The sequence below is a fragment of the Dryobates pubescens genome, chromosome 8 (genome assembly GCF_014839835.1).
Source record: "Dryobates pubescens isolate bDryPub1 chromosome 8, bDryPub1.pri, whole genome shotgun sequence".
In the NCBI taxonomy this organism is placed as follows: domain Eukaryota; kingdom Metazoa; phylum Chordata; class Aves; order Piciformes; family Picidae; genus Dryobates; species Dryobates pubescens.
Genome location: NC_071619.1, coordinates 20,291,153 through 20,312,540, shown reverse-complemented (window position 1 = coordinate 20,312,540; position 21,388 = coordinate 20,291,153). Strand labels below are relative to the sequence as shown.

The 21,388-nt window shown below is 40.6% G+C and overlaps 1 protein-coding gene across 2 annotated transcripts in view; it reads right to left on the bottom strand.

The window, feature by feature from the left end:
* ADK (adenosine kinase) overlaps nt 1-21,267 on the bottom strand; it is a 287,668-nt gene extending 266,401 nt beyond the window's left edge. Inside the window, exons 1-2 of one of the 2 annotated variants that reach the window (XM_054163190.1) lie at nt 21,142-21,267; nt 7,628-7,702 (exon numbers count right to left, since the gene is read on the bottom strand). In XM_054163190.1, coding sequence (XP_054019165.1) covers nt 7,628-7,702; nt 21,142-21,197 — 131 coding nt within the window. In that variant the 5' untranslated portion in view covers nt 21,198-21,267. Of the gene's footprint in view, nt 1-7,627; nt 7,703-12,476; nt 12,584-21,141 lie in introns of those variants that run through there. The other variant, XM_054163192.1, reaches the window with a different exon arrangement.
* Nucleotides 21,268-21,388: the final 121 nt, after the last annotated feature.

Here is a 21,388-nt window from a genome sequence, read left to right as displayed (position 1 = left end):
GCATGCCATATACAAATAGCATTACCAGCTATTCAGTTGAGCTTCTTCACACTTGAAAATGAGTCTTTCATCTCCTTCCTTTAAGGAGAGGTCAGACTTGTACAGCAATGTGCTTTAGGTGTCAGGATGAAGTCCAGTATGCTCTATTCTGCAGACTCTGAACAAACCAACAAAGGCAGTAACATTACACTGTTCCAAACAGAAGACATCAGTTAGGCTGCACAAACATTAAGTATTGTAACTGAACTTTTTCCTCATACTAGAATACATTCTGTCTCTATTGCTGAATGAAAAAATTGAAACAGAATTTACAAAAAAAAAAAATTAAATCTCTAGTACAAAGAAAGAAATGTCGCACGAATAGAAACCAATCGTGACACAGCAAAACGATGCTCCAGCGAAGAACTCAAACCACAAGGTCAGTGGAACACACTCTAACAAAAATTAAATTATAGCAATCAGATTTGGGAGGGGGGTGGGGAAGGGCTTCGATCTCTTTGCCACACAGCAACTCTACAAAGAGGCTCCCCAGAGACGTGTGATATTCTGTACACTTTCCTCCTCTACTGAAAAGCCAGGGAAACAAAATTAGAAATTAAAATATTTACTTTGTAACTACAATTCTTATTTTGAAAAAAACCAGATGGAGTATGCTATCTTGAAGCCATGTAAAACACTAAGATTGTAACTTCTGCACTGCCATATACCATTCTTGGTTTTCCAGTAACACTTGTAGCTGAGACTGCATGCCACCTTTACTTGGAATCAGCCACTGAATTTGGTCAGTTTTACTTCTTATGAAGGAAGATGAATGTTATTTCCTCTCTAGTGTGACAGCATCATCTTACCCTGATCTTTACTGCCTATCTTCCTACCAGCAGGAAGCTCCTGTCGCATCAAAACACCAAAACTCAGCCTCATCATAAAAGAAATAAATAGCCTCAGCAATACAAGGTTTGAAAAAATGTCCATAGTAGTATTTGTATTTCTGTAACTTCTTGCTACTGTCGACTTTCTACAGCTTGTCGTATTAAGCAGTCATATGCTCCCCTTGCCTCTCTATCATGTGCATCTCAGATTCTTTGCATTGAAATGAAATTAATTCTGCTGTCACTTCATGATGAGAAAAAGAATATGGAAGGAAAAAAAAAATCACTGGAGTAAGCTGGAAAAATATTCAGCCAATATTTAGTTCCCTAGTCTCCAAGTGATTAGAAGACAGATATAAACTCACAGGTTTCAAATAGAACTAAAAAACGGAAGTAATTTTTATGTTAAAAAAGAGGGTCAAAAGAAGAATGTAATGGCACAGCTGGGCACATAGCACAAACGTCTACACCAGTAACTCATGAACTCATAACTGAATCTTGCTACAGCAATTACAAAAAAAAAAAAAAAAAGCCACAACCCACATCATCATGCACTTTCAATGAAATATTCTATTTTCTTATTACAGAGAGGAATCAAGGGTTTGTGAAGTCACTTTGTCTCCAGTTCTGCATTTAATATAATCTTACTAGGGAACTGTAGGCTTCATGGCATCCTGAAGTCTGCAATGCTTATTTAGCCTCCAGTAACTTGCAGCACTGGTGTTTCTGCCCTGACAAAAATAGTATAAAACAGCACTCAAGCAGCTGGTTTACCCATCTCCAGCCTTTCACTATACGAAAACAAGAGCAGTAATTAAGAGGAAGACAGGCTGCCTACACCCTCTCCCTGTGGCTAGAGCAGACACCACAGGTCCACGCCCCAGAAAGGAACAGGACAAGCGCCGGCAAAGCACTGAGCAGGCCTGGACGTGGTTCTGTGACACAGAGCATAAGCATAGTATTAGAGATCAACAGTAGCATAAGCACCTCCTAACTCCACAATTGGCAGTAATACTGACATGGTATTTGCACGGTGTTCAGGAATGGCCTGATGAAATAGTAAGTTAATAAAAAGACAAGTTAAAAAATCAGTATTTAACTTCAAAAGGAAGGACAGAACATCTGTCCTTGCATAACGGGAGAAGAGAAGCTGAAATGGCAAATAAATTAAAAATAAATTTGTTTCTTTTTTAAATCAAGTAGTAATAAGTACTGTCATTTACTTCAGCTCTTAAACTTTGTTTTTAAAAAAAAAGTATTCCAACCCCTTTTAAAATATCATTAAAAGGCAGTCTTTTCTAAAAGGTGACAAATCTATTTCATCTACAGTAAAAAAACAGATAACATGACAATTGTTAATTTTTGGACTCTTCTGTTCTTTAATTCACAAGAGCACAAACCATTTACCATATTAGCACAGTAACTAAAGGGGGGGGGGAGGGGAAATCTATCCTTTCTTCTGTGAATAGAAAACAGTATTAAAATCTCATGTTATTACCCTGTAATTAAAAAGAATGCCTGCAACCATACCCAGAACATGACTCAGTATTTTTATCTAGTATAAGCTGAATAAAAATCCATCTCATAATTGTGTAATCAGGAAACTCCAAGATGAAAAGTTTTTCAGTACCATCAGCAAGTATTACTTTCAAAGAAAAAGCTTTACCATCTAGTTTTGGATCTATTCCAGTTCTCTACCAAGAAGCCTATCTTTTTCTATCATCTATACATCTTCAGCAAGGGTCTTTTCATTTAATCTTATTGCCTGTTTAAAAACAGAAAAACATGCAAGCTCTTCCACTTAAGTTCCTTGCTTGCATTGATGAGGCTAATGGAAATCGGTATCTCATCATTTGCCTTGTAATGCAGCTCCCTAAACTTTGTGAACAAATTTTTACTTGGGAGTGGAATGAAAATACAGATATACTCTGTCTTTCTATGTGTCCATTAGGTGTCTCAAGGTTATTCTGAGGAAAACAATTCATCCAAGAACTAGATATGTTCTATTGACATGTATGAAATTAGCAAGTTGCCTGAAGAAATGGAAAAATAAAAACTATGATGCTACAATTTGCAGTTTATTACTAGGTGAGCATTTAAGAAAGTGAAAACATAATAAAGATAAGAGATAACAACAAGCAAAATACATCCTATTCTTTACCATCCTATTTTACAGGTAAATAAGTAGTTAAAAGTTCTTCTATAAACACTGCTTAAGCTCAATACACCCCAAAAACATCACAACTCCTCATGCACAAGTCTATCACTGCATAGGTAGATTTTTAAAATAGCTTTTTGCAAATGGCACTTAACTAAAATATTTCACTCATTTAAGCTACATGTTTGACTGAAAGCACTAGGGAAAATTACCAGGCTTGTAGAAAGCTCTAATTATGTTGTGCCTAGAAATTTGGTAGTGTTCCTGACATTAGTACTGAGAGGATCTTTTTAGGACAGCCATCATTACCTAAGTTTTCTCAAGCAAACACAGGAGTTTTCATAATTCAGCAGCAGTCAGATGATGCAATTTGGCTCAGCAGTTTCAACAATGTTCAATGTTCAGACTCTGAGATAAGATAAATTGACTTCTACAGATTTAACTCCAAAACATGAAGTAATAATAAAATTCTCATCTGTTCAGCTTCTCTGCCAAATCAGACAATACAGAAGATACTTTTTAAAGAAATCCTTCACAAGGATTATTTAAACAATGGAGTATAAGATAGTAAGCTATCTCTAAAAAAAATACTTCTTTTTTTTTAAGTAACATTTTTCAGGAACAAGTTTTGAAGTTAATACTATGTACTTTCCAGTACATTCAGCACTGTACTGACAGATAACACAATCCCCAACTCTAAGCAATACAAAAGCTCAGAGGGTTGATGAAGCATATGGAGTCCAAGTAAAGACATCAGAGAAACTGAAAAAGCTGCATGTTTTCAGGGGTTTTTTCCCACCTTAAATGTGGTAGCAAAGTCCATATCTGGAGCTTGCACATTCTTTGATCCTGCAGCCTCCTAGTACAGAATCACCCCTTGTCTTTCTCAGTCTTCAAGCTCACTGTAGCATATTTTTGGAGAATGGCTTGGTTTGCATGGTAACCTTAACACCATGTTGAAACCTGAATTCAATGAACAAAGAATCACCTTTGACGGTGTAAAAGCTATTCAGACTCTTAGCCACTTGAAGTTAACTGCATGAGTTGTGTTTTTATTTTTTGGCTATGGACAGTTACCAAGCTTTCTGTTAGATTCAAGCAAAGGTAACAGAACTGAAAATGTTGAGAATAACACACAGCAGAATGCCTAAAGTACACAGCTATAAAGAACAATGTAAATTTAATGCAAGTAAGCAGATGTTTTCCATTTCAGCTGCTTCTCAAACCTGTGCCTAATTTATAATCCAAATTCCCACAAGAGCAGAAAAAAGATGAAATATGCACAGCTTCATAATTTCCATCACAACAAACACTAAAACAGCCTCAAAAAAGAAAAGTTTAACCTTACCAGATGTTAACACTGTCTAGTAGTAAAGTTTGTGCTTTGCTAATCCATCTTCCCCCAACAGTACTCTGCCTTGAGGAAAGGTAGGAATAACCAAGCAGCTTGGGATCTCAGTAATGACCTAACCACTTTCAATGCTGCAGAGAAGTTGGTAGCACACTGCAGGAAATTCATACACTTATTTGTGAAACTACAGATCAAATGAGAGGATTTTTTCCTTCATTGTGATGATATTTTGTTTTTCATTGAAGTTATTGTAATTTTCATCCGTTTCTCTCCCTTAATCACGTTCTCTTCCCTTTGGGAAGGGAGAGGGCTTATAGAGAGTATCTCTCACTCCTTTAGTGGCCAGCCCAGCCCTGCCCTGCCCTAACTCTTGACACATATGTTTACCATCAACACCACTCCAAAACAATCTGAAGACCCCATTCATTCTCCCTCTCCTATTACTTTAAACTTGGGGGGGGGGGGGGGGGGGGGGTTCAGTGAAAAGTAAAAAGAGTGTAAGTCCTGGTTTACAGATAGTTCATGTTCACAACATGTCACAGACAAGGCAAGGTGGAAAACTAAGAAGCAGAAAACTTTGAAAGCCACTAAGTAATCAAATAGCAACTTGTATTCCTGGACAATGGTGGAGATCAAATAATCATTCTGGAGACAACATATATAATGGAATTTGGCATCCAGATTTGTAATCATACCTCACTTCTGAAGAGCTCAGATGGGCACAGTGAAGTTTTGATACAAATTCAGAGCACCTTTCCTAGAAATAGTCTAGGAAAGGCTTAAAGCATTCCAAAACTTGTCAAGAGAGCAAAAGACCTTGGATCCCAGCTTAAATCAAAAGCCACCTTGAAGAAAGGTGACAGGAATATGCTGACAACCCAAATTGAAAATATCCAGCCAACCTTCCAACATTGCTCATTTACTCACACCAGTATTATATGGCAGCTAGCTGTTTTAATTTTCCTAGGGGTAGGACTACATTATGTATTTATTTTCAGGTTTATTTACAGCATGGATTATAGGCTACTTAAATATTGTTAAAAGGACCCCTATGTTGTTTCCATTTACATTTTCTTAATAGAAATTACAAAAACTAACAATTTCTTTACAGGATTCATTTTCATATTCTCTCATTTCATTGTGAATATGCACTGATTAAACTTGCAACACCTACTCCTTTATTCTGAACATATTTATTCTTAAAACCAGTTATACAAGAGAGGAGGATAAACTAACAGAAATAGTGAAAAAGTTAAAAAATAATGGGTGTTTACCTAAGCTCCTTCCTCATTTTATTTAACTACTTTTTCAAGTCAGAGCTCAGCATGTCTGATGGCCCCTCCAATTGAAGAGGAGAGATACAGACTTCAGAGTTAATTTCTGCCAAGATACCACAAGCTCACACTTTGTAGTTGTGATGGATGCACACCTTGTTTTGCAAGAAAACACAGAGTAGGCTGATATGATCAACCATTTCTCTGTCAAATGATTCACAGCCCTGAAGTATCAATGTTCTTTCACCTCCCTGCAGCATTTGAACTGACAACTTCATTCTAGTTGTTCTGCAGGTAGGATTGCTATTTATCTCCCTTCACAGGATGAAGAAGTGTAGGATTTGATTACCATTTCAGGAAGTACTGCAAAAGGTAGTTGGACTTAAGAGTAGAAACATGCTTGTCTTTGTTACATGGGCTACTACACATACGCTCACCAATAGGGCACTAGAAGTAAAATCAGATACATGAGAAGGTAGGTAAGCTGCCCAGTTTTCAGGTTATTACCAGAGCCATGACACTATGAACAGGTCCCCTGTGAAACTGTTGTTGGAAGACTGCTTATTGCTTTAAGTAATGCAATACTTCACAAAGGCATTTTGGCAGTAAAGATATGCTCACAGAGCATATGCTGTTCCAGGAGATAATTTAACTTGTCTGACAGGACTCAAAATTGAGTACATAAAACTTCTAATTTTTAAATTAGATTCTGCAGAGCACATGGGGTCCAGTGAAAAGCACAGTGCAAATCTTGCTGCAACACAGATCCCACCACCTCTCAGAACAGCAATTTATAAGGAGCTTTTGTTGGGCTGGGGGTGTTACTTCTGTTCAGAGACTGGTTTTCAAGTTATTTCAAAAGAAACATAAGGCAGAGGCATCAGAATAATTTACTTCTTCAGAAATAGAGTGTATGTCTTAAGTATTCACATTTCAGATATTTGAGATTGATAGACTCTATTACACTCTTGTCTTTTGCCTCCAGCTTGTAATACTCAGGCTCTCACTTAAACACACCTTTAGATAAAATTTCAGTGATAAAATAACTGTTGCAAAACAAATTATTGCTATTATTAAAAGCTTCAGATGAAAATATTTGTGACTGGCAGTACAAATTCACAAATAAACACTCTGCACTTATAGTTTATTTGGTGATGTGAAATTTATTCTTGACCCAGCATTCATATTAATAACTAAAAGATTGACTAGAAAAATATTATTAACCTTTAAAATTAAACAAGGAATTGTGAGCACTCTGAAATATTAAATCAACTTACTCATTGCTTGAAATCAAGTGAAAACTACTGGAAGAAAGAGAGTTCACGCAAAGGATTTTAAAAAGCAAGTGTATTTCACACCTCTTGACACATCTTTAAGATGATCAGAGAATGAGTAAGCTTAATGTCAACAGTAACACACAGCAGCAAACCAATGATACGTGGTTATATGGATGGTAGCCTAACAACTAGGCTTAAGCAAGATAACAGACTATGTAAGTGGTCCTGCTCTTGACTGATAAATTAGAATACTTTAACAACAGTACACTTGCACAACCTGTCTTGGAGAGCTACAGAAATGGCTTATTTGCCCCAAAGTCATCACAGAAGAAAGGAAAGAGCACTGTAAATCAGAAGTAGCACACAGATAAACAGGAGCTACCTACATCTTATTGACATTGACAACTGCTTCCGACTAAAAGCTAGCAAAAACAGGATGAAGAGACTACCATAAATAATTGTTAGAGAGCAATAAATATTAAAACCACATTAAAACACTGAATGTTGTCATTGACACCACCATCTTCATATAGCTGGAACCATCAAATGAATTCTATCATGTTGGCTTCCTTCAGAAGAAGGCCAGAATCCTACAAAGATCTGCACAAATTTAACATTACACAAGCAGGTAGTTTATTTATAGGCATCATCCACGAAACAAAATTGACATTAGAAAGAAAATAATTATCAAGGCTTACTTGTCAAGGAAGTCTTTGTCCACAACTGCACAGATATCAAGCAGAGGATTTCCCATTCCAAAGAGGACATTTTCACTGTAAGAGAATCAATTTTCAAGTTAGCTCAGTGTTAGTTTATTGCTATTAATACAATATGTTGAAGACATTTCTTTTATTAGATATTAAAAAGGAAATTTTATCTAGAATGCAACTCAAGAACAAAAAGATACGCATTTTGCCCAATGCAGTAGTCACATGGAGACCTGGCATATAGACAAGAGAGTTACATTTGAGTGAATGATCATCCTACAATAATATCTGATCAACATACAGACTGTAAGAAGTCAAAGAGTACATACAGTTACATATTCTGTTAAGCTGTCATACACTCAGATAAAGAATTACAGCTGCATGTAGTTTTTAAAAACTGCAGTTTACAATATCAAATTTTAAGCACAGGGAGCATCAGACCAGGTTATAAGAATTACACTGAACAAACATAGCTGCTGAATTTACTCTGCTACTAACCAATAATAAACTGAAATTAAGCTCACAACGCAGAATCAATAGTCTCTATCTGAAACAGCAGAGTCATTTGCTGCTAAGAACATGTGTATTTTTTTCATCCATTTGAAATCCATTACCATGACATATGCCAGTTAAGACATCACCAATACTGCCAACAGCTGAAAGACCTGGCTTTAACTCTTTTCTTAAATTCATTCAGAAACCATGTGTTACATTTTCCTGAAGAGCATGTACTTGGGTGATAATACCAAAGGATTAGATACGTAGCCTAGTGTCAAGTAGGAGTGAATGCAGCTGTTCTGAAAGGCTGCCTAAAACTCCATCTAAACCCATCACATTCCTTGCTAAGCTAACACCTGCCACCTCCAACTGGCACAGCAAGCCCTTACTCTAAGCTACCAAAGGTAGCTTCAGTATGACCATACTCCTCCCTTGTTGCTATGTCTCTGTCAAGTATTTGCAGAGAAATCACATTCCCTGTCTCTCCATCCCCCCAGAAATACTACTTTAACACTGCAGTTATATCTCCTGTTCATCTGCAATTTATTCAAAGCTGCAGGAGGGTCACCTCAATCTCAAAACCAGTGAGTTTTCAATTGTTCTGACCCATCTAGAGCAAGCTAAATGTTTTAGAGCCTCAACATCTGCCTACTAAGTAACAGATTCCATTAATTTCTGCTCAACAGGATAAGGAAAATAAATAAATAAAACAAGCAGAAAGGGGAAGATATGGAACTATCTCATTGTGTCCAACAGAGGTTGGAAACCCATTCACTTCCTCTCACAGCATCTACAAAAAGCCACTAGCTGACAAATACTTGTCAGATTTGAAACTACCTGATGCAAGTACACAATCAAACTTCTTCCTATTTACAATACCACATTAGCCTCCATTAAATGCTAAATTCTCATGTCTGGAAATGAAGAATTGGAAAACTTGATTAATAACCTTGATCTTGAGACACAGCAAACCATGCTTTAAGTATCCTAAATTTTGTTGCAGCTTTAAAAGACAGACCTTTACAACCAATTTCACTGTAAGTGAAAAGTGCAAGACAGTTTGTGAAGACAGAGCCAGAAATCCAGCTCACCGTATCCTTCTGTACTTGATGTTTAGCTGACTCTCACATTCTCAAAGCTTCTATGCATCAATAACTTTATGCCTACACTTCAGGAAAAGGCATGCATTATGCCTACATTCAGGAAAAAGAAACAGCAGTTGTGCTTCAAAACCCCTCTGAAATACAGCTGACATGTTGATGTCACTGCCTATGAAGAAGTTACCTTGTTCAACAGAAAAGCAAAATAGAAGCTACCCAACATTTAACAAGCAGTGGGGCAGCAGAACATACTGGTTGGTATACTAGAAACAGCACAAGAGCAGCTTTGTACTGGCTGAGCACCCACACAAGCTCTATCACACAAATAACATGTATGCATACTTCATGTATGTCAGCAGCAGCAGGAACTAGCACCACTTTCAGTGCCACTTACTTCAGGAAGGTCTTTACATCAGACAAGAAGTCTTGTTCCATTCACAGGCCTTCCTTCTCCCATAGTATTTAATAAACAGCCCCATTCAAATATTCCAGAGGCTGTGTAGTAGGGTGCCATCTGGGATGCCAAGTTTTAAAAGCCAAAGTAGCTATCACCAGACTAGCATGTGTATGTTCAGAAACACTCCCCTAAAACTTCTGGGCAAACTCTCCCCAACTTGAGCAGAACTTGACTGCTTTTCAAACACACACACACACCTCACAGATGAAGAGTGAATTGTAATTTTTTTATGTTCAAGCAATGTAATTCATGAAATATAAATAAATCTTCACCTGCTAATCATGGCATTTTGTTTGGAGATTGCCAAGATGATTTATTTTCACAAATAGCCACTGTTTCACATCTGAGCCACCACAAGTTCCAGAAGTAATGAAATTAAACTCAGAAAACCTACCAAATTTTTAAAATTCCACATAAATACTGAGATACTGTACAATCATTTTTAAGACGTCCACAAAATTAACTGAATGATGAGGAAAGCTGTGTCTATTACTGTGGTTATGCACCACTAATGCTCTGTGTTGCAGGCATTTTATAAAATACTGTCCTGTTTAAAGGTGGCTGCTGAACATGAGCAGTACTGTATCTAACTATCACACTGTTATCATTTCATGCTGCTCTGCACTTCAGTGAAAGAGCAACATCACAATATCAGTGAAAGTGTATTATTAGTTACTGGCACAGAGACAGGAATATTTTGAGCCTTTGGATACTGATGTGTCTAGCTTACATTAAAAAAAACAAAACAACCCACACCAAACCCACATTATTTCTTTAAAAGTGCTTTTTTCCTTGTTGGTTTGCTGGAAAAGAATTCTCATCTACGTAACAGTAACAATTCATTTAAAAAGCCAGGTTGAAAATTTTGCCTTCTGTTTGCTCTGTAACAGCCTCATACTGTTGTGCAGCCATAATGTCCGCTTAACATTAAACTCTTATGCTGAAATATTTTACAGTCAAAAAGCCTTAATAAGATATGATCAAGACATCTAGGGGTGCCAGTTGTGTGACAGCCTGCTGAATGTTGTCTTCCATTTGCAAGTACAAGATATGGTTGCATAAGATTCAAAATGTTTGCATTTCTATAGGATTTCTTTACACTGTTAAAAGTAAGGCCAAACAAGGCGTGTTCTAAGCCTGCTCTGAGCATATCCATTTCAGTCTCAAAGGAACATAGCTAAGAAAAAAAAACAAACATTTAACACAAGATTTGAATTTATCAAAAATAATTTTATGTACACTTAAAACAATAATGGTACCAGATTCATAGCATTAGAATAAGCTCTCAACTAAGAACTTCTCTTATTCCACTTTACCTATAGAAGATAAGGGAGTGATAAGACACTGTTAACCATAACTTGTCTCACACTAAAAGCACCTCAGAATTATCCCATGATTCCAGACTTCAGACAATTTCTATTGCTTCACTCGTCAGCAAATAAATAGTACACAGACCTTAAACATACAAGTAGCTTGTAGACTGCTCACATGCTTTCCCTACTTAGGTCTGGAGTTTAGCAGTATTTGGCTAAGGAGTTACATGTTTACATACTGTCTTAGAGTAGTATCTTCAGAGAAGACTTCATTCATTATGAAATTTTCATAGCTTTTTAGAGTGACACATTCACAGGTTCCAACTTTGAAGCCAAGCTTAAAAGCCTTGACCTTACGTAAGCAAGGCTGCTGCAGAAAAAAAAACCACAAAAAACACCACACCAAACCCACACAACTGTTCCACCACTACCCAGCTCCCTCCCCAGCTGCACTAATTCCACAAGCTCCAGCGGTGAGACACTACTGCAATTTCAAAGTTACCGTACGTACTCGGTCAGAAACTGTGAAAATCGATACAGTGAGTTACAAGGGTGAAGAGAGGAGATGGGAGTTGCCTTGAACAACCACTGAACTTGCAGTCTGTAATTTTAGGCGTTTCTTTAGCAACTGAAGAACTGATGAAAATAACTACACGATGATGGCTACCAGTTCACTTCACAATACCCTACCTCAAGATTAAGTGCTGTAGGGAGCAAAATTGGTCATAATAATTCCTTTTACTAGATGTTAAGTGTTTCTCATTCTTCAGTGATTGCTGATTAACTGGTACTACCGCAGTCCCGAGAGGTTCTTAAGAGCCTTGCCCGTTACCAGTATCCTGCTTCTTGTGATTTGGAATTCACTTAAAACTAGGTTCCAGGCATGGCATGACACAACGATGCTTTAATATTCAAACGTGGCTGCCGGAGTCCCACGACATCCGTCCTCCCACCCCCACGGGCGGACCCCGCCGCGGTCTGGAGTGTCGCCGCCGCAGAGCGACGCCGCACGAAACCCCACACATGCCCCAGCCGCCACCCCCCGGGTCACCTCTGGAAGCCCAGCTTTGCCCAGCACATCGCTTCTCGGGGCTCTCGCCAGGGCGAGCTGCTGAGGACTGGCATCACCCCCACCTGCCCGTCAGAAATAAACTCCGCGCGTCCCGGGAGCGGGGGCCCCCGCCAGGCTAAGCGATCGGGAAGAAACCTGCACGCCTCTCCCCCTCACCCCGGTGGTGAGGGGCGGGGGTGTGCAGCCGCAAAACCAACTCTCGGTATACGAAAAGAAGGAGGGAATTAAGGTACTCCGTAGCCTAATTACACGACTGGAGAATGAGACAAGACCTGATCTCCAGCGGAATATCGCGCCGGGCGCTCCCGCTCCCCAAAGCAGAAGCGCATCAGGACTCGCCGCCCCTTCCCTCGGGGCGCGGGGCTAGGCTGCGAGAGCCGCGTCGGCGAATTCGCATTACCTGAGGGTGGGCATGGCTCCCAGCCCGACCGCCCGCGGCGGAGCTCTGCTGGTAGCGGTATCGGTTACCAGCAGCTGCGCCCGTTACGCCTGCCGAGCCGCCCGCCTCGGCCGCGACTGAGCCGCCGGCCACTGCTCGGTCGACCCACCCGCGCGCCACCACCCCGCCCCGCCCGCCCGCACAGCTCGCCATTGGCTAGGCGGCTGTCAAAGGCGGGCCCGGGCCCTCGGCGGAGAGGGGCACCGGGCAGCCGGCAGCCCCGGGAGGCGGTGACCTCGCCGCGTTGGCGAGTAGCCCCGCGCCCCGGTTCAGAAGCGCGCGGTACCAAGCGGCGCCGCCTGTTCGGCGGCCTGAGCTCCCCGGCCGCCATCTTTGGTATGGGCAGAGAGCACACTCCTCCAGCATTCCTTCTGCTGTCGCCTGCCCGTCCCAGCCCAATCAAGCAATTACAGTCGCCAGTGCTGATTTTAAAAAGTGTTCATTGGAGGCAGAGAAGAAGTGCGGAGCTCGAGTCGCATTGCCCACATTAAAGATGGCCAGCAGAACCCCTGGCATCGTTGCCCCTCAGCTGTCACGGGGCCGTGGGAACTTCTAACCCCAACCGCCCCCGCCGGGGCTGCTCCTCGGGCAGCAGCCACGCTCCCAACTCGGGCGCCTGCCTCCCGCCCCGCTGCCGTTCCCGGACCGCTCACCCCCTCTCCCCCCGGCCACTGACTGCTGCCTCCCCCCGACACGCGATATTTACAGACTAGACAAGAACGCCTTTTCACTCTTTTTATTTGTGTGTTGGGTCACACCTTAACGCTGCCTTGGGTGACCTTCAGGGAAGAGTTTCTCCTCAGCCGCCACCGCCAGGCATCAGCACCCGGTGCCAGCGAAGATCGCGACCCTGCGCAGCCGGGCGGCGGCGGGCTCTCACTTCAGATCCAGGGAGATCTGTTTTATTCCCGGGTTGCTGGAGCGCCTAGCAGCCACCTGTGGTACACAGCCACGGGACGTTACTCTATCCTTCCAACCTACCAGAGGACAAAAGTGGAGACACAGATGAGATGCGGGCCCGTTTGCGCGCGGGGGGGGGGGGGGGGGGAAGAATAAATAAAAAGGCTGCCCTTCGTTGCCTAACCTGTTTCTTGTCCACTTGGCACGCAAGCAGAACGGCCGTATAGGAAAGGAGAAGCATCGGTAAAGATAGAATCTAACTCCCACCCTTCCTACTTGCTTGATCTTTATTTGGCTGTCAGTTATTGCTACCTCACGCACATCTTGCGCTTATTTTGTTAACTTACCAACACCAGAAACACTGATTCATGAAACTGATGTCAGAAGAGGTTGTTTTTGCCAAAAATAAATCCCATGTTGTCAACTACTGCTGTGTCACCTCTAATACTTGAATTTTACAAATTCCTAATGTGGTTATTTACCTTACTTTTCCTTTCCCATCTACAAAATAGGTATATTGTACTCAGAAAAAAATAAAGCCCAGCTTTTCAGCTATTTCTGATTTTGGGGTGCTTCAGAAGAGACAATGCCAAAATTTCAGACGTATGAAAACAAGAACTACAACATAACATGAGGATAACAGGAATATTTTTGTTCAATACCTGATGTAGGACAAGTTCCCTATGTTCTCTAAATTGGACATTCAAATTAATTACTTGCAAAGTCCTTGTTAAGCGTGTCAGTGGGAAACACATCCATGCCTTTACTGTTACAAAACACCATACAACCAGGTCTCAAATCCTGATGGAGGATTTTGAACTCAACACGTAAATACTGTATTTGGATATATAATGCTGTACCTGCTGATCCACGTTGAACAACAGATTATTCCTAGTTTAACAATTTCACTACCTAACAGCCAAACGTCTGTTTTGTAACTGAAAATGGTGAGGGGGCGGGGGGTAATCCCATCACAGGTAAGTGTAACAGTAGTGGTAACAGAGCTTGGTCTTGTTGGTCCCATCACTGTATTTTAAATATAGATTCTTCCATAAATAATTGGATGCCTCTAACAAGCACATAATAATATTTAAATAAAAACATATATAATACATTAACATAATCTATATAGTAATTTGTTACATACAACTACATACTATGAGTATTAAGATACACAGTTCAAATGAGGTACCATAAACTGTTTTTAACTTTTTACTAGTTCAGCAAGATAGAATTAAGAGTGGTTTTGTAAGATATTGAACAGCTTTTCATGAAAAAGCATGTATGACATCTCATTTTATAAACTCCCAACTATTCCCAAGTACCTGACCATCTTGCTTGTACTATCACATACCCACAGGTTCTACCACTACTGATGTCTTTGAGGCACTACCTACCACGGGTTTTTTGGTCATTTGTATCCTAACACATAAATGGGTAACACCAACTAAGGTATCCCTGGAAAAACAGTAATTCATTTCTTGTGGTCATTCACAGATTACCTTTATGATGTTTATGCTACAAATTCTACTTGCATTCACATCACATATGTGCTGGGCTGTTTGCTCAGCCTCCCTGACACTTTCCAAACTTGCTCTGCTTGTCCAGGGCAGCTGACCTGTGCTTTTACCTGTGTCTTGGCTTCAGAAATTCATGAGTGAAATACAGAATTCACAGCTGGAGCATGGCATGAATTCAAAATGAACTGCACCCCTACCTGATATAACAACAGGTAAGCACATGAGATTTTTTTAAATTGCTCTTTAATAAAGTAATACATCAAACTTTGCATTTTATAAATTTGTAACTTGTCTATCCAAGATAAAGGCAATCTAGGCCCAAGCCTTGAGCTAATGTGTTATGTTTCACATCATACACATCTGGTATAAATCATCTAGTTTGCAATACGTAAACAAAATGTTCTCCAATAATCTCCATATTTCACTCTATTTCTACAAAGCACAAAACTAAGATTCATCTTAGATAAGCTGCCCACTCTTCTGTCTTGGCAAGACAGAAGAATGATCTTTTACATAATAGCCTAAGTAGACATTATAAAATGGGACTAGCAAGCAGGAAGTCTATAAATTCTCTTTCGGTAGCAGCATTTTGCAGAGCTTGCATGTATTTTCTACTAGATCAATGGTTGTTTTGAACTTTTCTACAGAGAGAATTTAATTTTTCAACATAAGATATACTTGAATCTTGTATGGATCTACCAGCAAAGGAGGTTTGGTTTATTATTATTATTTATTATCCCACTTATTTTCATTCAGCTTCCCAACCCACACAGCTGTAAAAGCAAAGGGAAATCTTAAAATTTGCTAAGTCTTCATCAGGGATGCTGATGACAGAGAGGTTAGAGTAGATGATCTCTGATGTCCTTTCCAACCTAAGCCATTTCATGGTTCTGTGATATTGCAGACACCTGTACTTTTTTTTCCATCTTATTCTAGTCAAATAGCCCAGTCCTTCAGACAGCTAAACTGCTTTGAGGCACTGAGCATACAAGGAAATAAATAAAGATATAACTCTTTCGCTGTACATGAAATCCCAAGGTAGCATAAATCCAGTGAGTAGTTTTATGTTACCATATCTACCATATCCTTCAAGCATGGAACAGCTTTGACTGTGCTCAAATAATCATTATAGCAATGACTATAGATCAAAATTGAAAGAAATCCCTTTCCATTCACTGAATTCTGAGTAATACCCAAAGACTTCACACAAAATGCTTTGGTATTTATTGTACAAATAATATTAGTATGTAAATTGAAATTATTTAAAAAGCAGTTTGTGTAAATAAAAAATGAACAGCCTTGAGAAAACATAGTGTTCACACAGTATCTGCAAGTTCTAGTTACTATTTTTCAAAAAGATAAGGTCTTTTAAAACATTGCCAGCAAATACTAATTAATGACCTTCAGATAGCAACCCATTCCCTGCTCCTGAAACTGGTTTTGTGAAATGTTTGTGTACCATGCCTGTTTAACTACTCAAATTCAGTATCACAACCTTGAACCACAAGCCAGAACGTTGCTTCAAATATTGCCACATGAAATATACCTCAGCAACAGAAGAGTAAACCAAAGTCTCACTCTACAGAATGCGCATTTCACATTATTGCACTGACACCGTATTCAACTATTTCTACATTCACTCCAGACAACTTTCTGGGCATCTTCCTTGTCTTTTCATAAGTAATACCAGTAAATCAAATTAGATAAGTAATCCTATGCAAGCTGTTTTATTAGCTAAAAAGAAGTAACTTGCAAACCTCAAAAAAATTCAGATGAACTACAGGATCCATGATGAAATAGTTATATTTGCACTGGCTGCCCTCCCACAGATAATTGAAGCAGCTGTCAGGACAAGACTAGTCCTGTTGACTTCAGGGAAGCAGCACACCAAGTCAGAGTATCTGCAAAGACTATTATGTCTAAACTATCACTGTTTGTCAGTATGACTCTTCCAGCCAGGTAGGCTGCAGGTAACGTTAATAATGGAAGAATGAGACACCAGCCACACTCATGGTCCAGAGCAGAAAGAGCTTTCCCAAGATCTCCTCTTTCCTCAGGCTACAGTTCTTCTCATAAAGCAAGGAATTACTTGAATTAGAAGGATGAAAACACCCTAACAAGCCCCTGTAATTCAAGAACACAAAACTGTGGAAATATGACACACGCAGTGAGAAATCCCTCAGGATTACATCAGGGAGCAGGTGAAGACACATGTTCACCTAAACAGTAATTTGAGAGTCACACATTCAAACACTGGAAACAAGGCCTGAACTGTAAGAGCAAGGTATTATCCAGGCTGCAAGTCATTACAGTTTTGGATATATTCCTGTCAACACGCTTTGAAGGGAAGGTTGCTGCTGTTATGTCCTAAACAAAACACAATTGGTAAAGTCTATTACTAGTCTCTTCAAAACCATTAGTTTGTCTGCTTTCTAAGGGGCCTAATACATCTGAAGACAGTGTAGTGCATTTACTCTTCCGGGAGCAAACACTGCATGGTGCTTGAGTTTCAGATTTTTGTACTAAAAGGCCATCAAGAGTACTCACACGGCAAAAGCTACGCATACTTGCAGACAGAGAAAGTGGAAAATGAGAAAAGCACAAGCCATGAAACAAATACAAATGGTGAGTGAGGTGAAATTTAAAAAAAAAAAAAATTACTAAATTCTAACTAAAAGCTTTCTTGAAGCTCATTTAAAATATGTAGAATCTTCTTTCATTTGTAGAGAACTGATGAACAAACAAGCTAAATTAAAAGCCAGCTTACGAAGAAAACTTAAAATGCATGAAATGAACAGTATTTTTTATTCACCACTATCAACCTGTCTAAAATTTAGTGGGAGAGTAATGACAAATTACTGATTTTGATAACAATTACCCAAGGCGTTTGACAATGTATTCTGAAAACAAAGACCTGTCTAATACTAATCCAAGAGGAATATTGCACTTTGTATTTTTAGTATAAAGTATTTGTCCAATGCTTACATTGTCTTCACGTAGATAAATTGATTTGTCCCAAAAAACCAACCACATCATGACTATTCAATCAATACAGCAGCTGCAGAACAGCCAGAAGGCCATAATACAGCAGAGGGGGAACTTGACAGTGGAGGATTTCACAAGTTTGTCCATGTATTACTCCTGCATGCATGCATATTTCTATACAGATATGTATATATAAGCTCAAATATTTCTAGATAGAATGTCCAAATTCTTTCCTAACTCTATCAGTCTGTTAATGAAAGTCTGGTTGCAGTTTTCACAGACTTCCAAGATAAAAATCATCCCAAATATAAAGGACACAAATCCTTAGTAAATTCTCCACTAAAGAAACACCTCATGATGCTTCTAGTAAACTGACGCTACCACTCACTAACAAGCCATTTGCAGTTTTGCAAGCCTCTTTTCTGTTCAAACAGTAGAGTTTAAACACAATGATATTTTATTTCACACAGCAGAGATGCAGTCAGGAGCCTGAAACAACGCAGCATGCATTAACAGCCTTGCCTAAAGCCCGTTGGTTTTAGTGAGGCCTTGCACCCATCAAAAAAGACAATGCAAAACCTGCTGCCCAGCAGATTAATGTCAGCACAATGCATTGTTTTGCTGGGAACACTAGTTTGGGTCTCAGGCTTTGTATCCCGCTCACTGGGTGGCAAAAGCCAGCCATCCTATATTGCTTTCAAATAACTTTAGCTGAACCGGGTCAGCACTGCCTACCTCATGAGGGAGCAATATTTGCTTTCCTTTGCCTGAAAGGATCAAAACCAACTAAACGAACCCCATATGTATCCACAAAACACTCCTGATGCCATTTTGAGAGACAAAATTACAAAAAATATAAGGGAAGGCAACATTTGTTATTGTTGACAAGGTACAGCTTTTATTACAGACTGGAAATGAAAATTTTCAATGTAATTTTTTAATACGAAAATAGCTTTCAGTAGCCACAAGAAAGATTCTGGTTCGTATCATATAGGAGAACAAGTAAGGTACCAGACCATCCTTGTGAAGTTCATTTAGGCTTCCTCACAGAAGAAGTGATTGGTCATTGGAATGGGCTGCCCAGGGAGGTGGTAGAGTCACTATCACTGGAGGTGTTTAAGAAGAGACTGGATGAGGCACTTGGTGCCATGGTTCAGTTGATTAGATGGTGTTGGGTGATGGGTTGGACTTGATAATCTCAAAGGTCTTTTCCAACCTGGTCAATTCTATTCTATTCTATTAGACATGATCTTCTGAGAAGGCTGGAAAGCCTCATATCTGAATGTCAAGAACAAGGGATACTCTACTAATTCTTGATATAATAATTTTATTTATCTCCCACCATTTTCTGGATCGTATGTAGCAATGCTTTGCATCAACAAGAAAACCTCGCTACAAATACAAAGTCAAGGAACCTCGACCATTCTGTTACCTTCTATGCTGGCTTTTAACACAGGACAAAGTCCCACAGCAGCACTTGGTTAAACACGTTCTTGCTGCTATGTTCAATCAATCACAGAGGTCTGCCAAATCTAGTCCAACCACCTCACTCCACTAGTCCAACCTGCGGCCCACAACACAATTAACTTTATTTGATCACCAGCTAATTGTGGCATTTATCCTTTTACAAAACATACCTGGAGTCTAGGTTATACTTCATAGTGAAATAACTTGAAATAGAATTAGAGTGAACAAGTTCTAACAACATTCCTCATGTTTTAACTATCAAACCTTCGGAAAGCATTATTTTCAGTTTCATCAGCTGTTATCAGAGCATGTCACCATGGTTGTCCATTCCATTGTAAACATCCTTTGCATTTTTAATTCAGTACATCAATACTGTTCTCAGATTTTATTTTTTCATGCTTAGGCTTGAAGCAGGCAAAATGCAGTTTTCTCTAATAAACTTCATAAAAAGAAAAATTGCTATTTCCAGTTTCTCATCCTACCTTGCTTTAAGGTCCATGTAAATAGCTGATGATTTTTAATTGCAACCTTACACAGCTGCCTGTTATTTATTTGCTTTCGGAGCTCAGTTACATTTTTCCTTCTCCACTATCTGCAACCGAGTTTGTCAGCTATTAGACTTAAAAAGTCACTCAGCTGCCAAGGGAGCAAGCACCCTGATTTTGACGAACAGGATTCATTCAGTGAGGTTAGGACCAAAAAGGACCATTCCCATCTCAGTACTAAAGTTCATCTCTTTTATGCTGTATTTGAGCAAGTTATTAGTAATTGCCAAGGTAACTTCGAACCTCTCAAGCCTTATGTAATTAATGGTTTTCATATACTGGATACCTGGAAGGAGATCAGCTATTCTACAATTATATTCATGTCTGAATAATCCCAAGAAAACAAATCAGAAACCGCACCAACAGAAGGCTCCACTATACCTCTCTCACTACTCATTTTGATCGTGCCTCCCACATTGAGAAACCTTATTATTTTTCTGCTATGACATTTAAAAATAAATTACGTGTTTCTGTGCAGGCCGTCAATCACATGGGATTCAGTCAGCGATACTACAGAGATCACACAAATAAGGAAGTATAGTAAATGGCACAGATTATTTCAATATGAAAACATTTTAAAATATTCCACGTGTCCTGCAGAAAATGTATCTGATAAGGAATATTTATAGATAATTAAGTTCTTGTCTGACGGGGACAGAGTCCCCCTCAAGCGTATAGTTTCAAAGACGGACAACAAGGAGTGACAGCCCCAGCTGTGTTTCAGTAGCGGGAAGCGTAACTGCAGACAGTTTTCACTTCCACCGCGCGACCTCATCTAGGTGCTCAAAAGCTCTTCGGCGCTAACCGATCTCGAACCCTAAGCAACGCGAGGGCCCCGGCTACGAAGCGTCCAACCCGGCGGCGCCCCTGGGCAAATGCCGATGCCGCACACCGGTACTCTCGCAGCGGCCGGCAGCAAGAGAAGCAGGCACAGGGACGCCGCAGCACCGTAGCGGGACGACCCCATCGCTCGCCTCCACGTGCGCTCGCCGCCGCCGGGAGGGGAGCGCGGACCCTGCACGGGGCCGTCCGCGCCGCAGCCAGCCCGGCCGAGCTCAACCCAGCGGGACGCTCCCGGCGAGACCCTGACCGCGCACCGTGGTTTCGCGTCTCGTCCTCCACCGCGGGCAGCACCGGCGGCACCCGGCGACCCTCTACTGTCCGCCTGAGGTTATTCGTGAAGAAGAGCCCTTCCCTGGCACCCATTACCTGAGTTGCTTTTGCTCCAGCTTGAGCTTCTTCGCTTGCGGCTCCCCCGCTGCCATCTTCGCGCTGGGCAGCGTGCGGCGTGCAGAGCGCTCCGCTCACCCCGACCAGCCTCGTCCCGCCCTGCCGGCCGCGCCGGCACCGCCACCGTGGAGGGCGGGGGCAGTGGGGCGGGCGGGCGGCCGTGCCGGGTGCCTGACGGGGAGGGGAGAAGAGGCCGAGCCGCCTGCCACCTTTCGCAGTTGTTGCG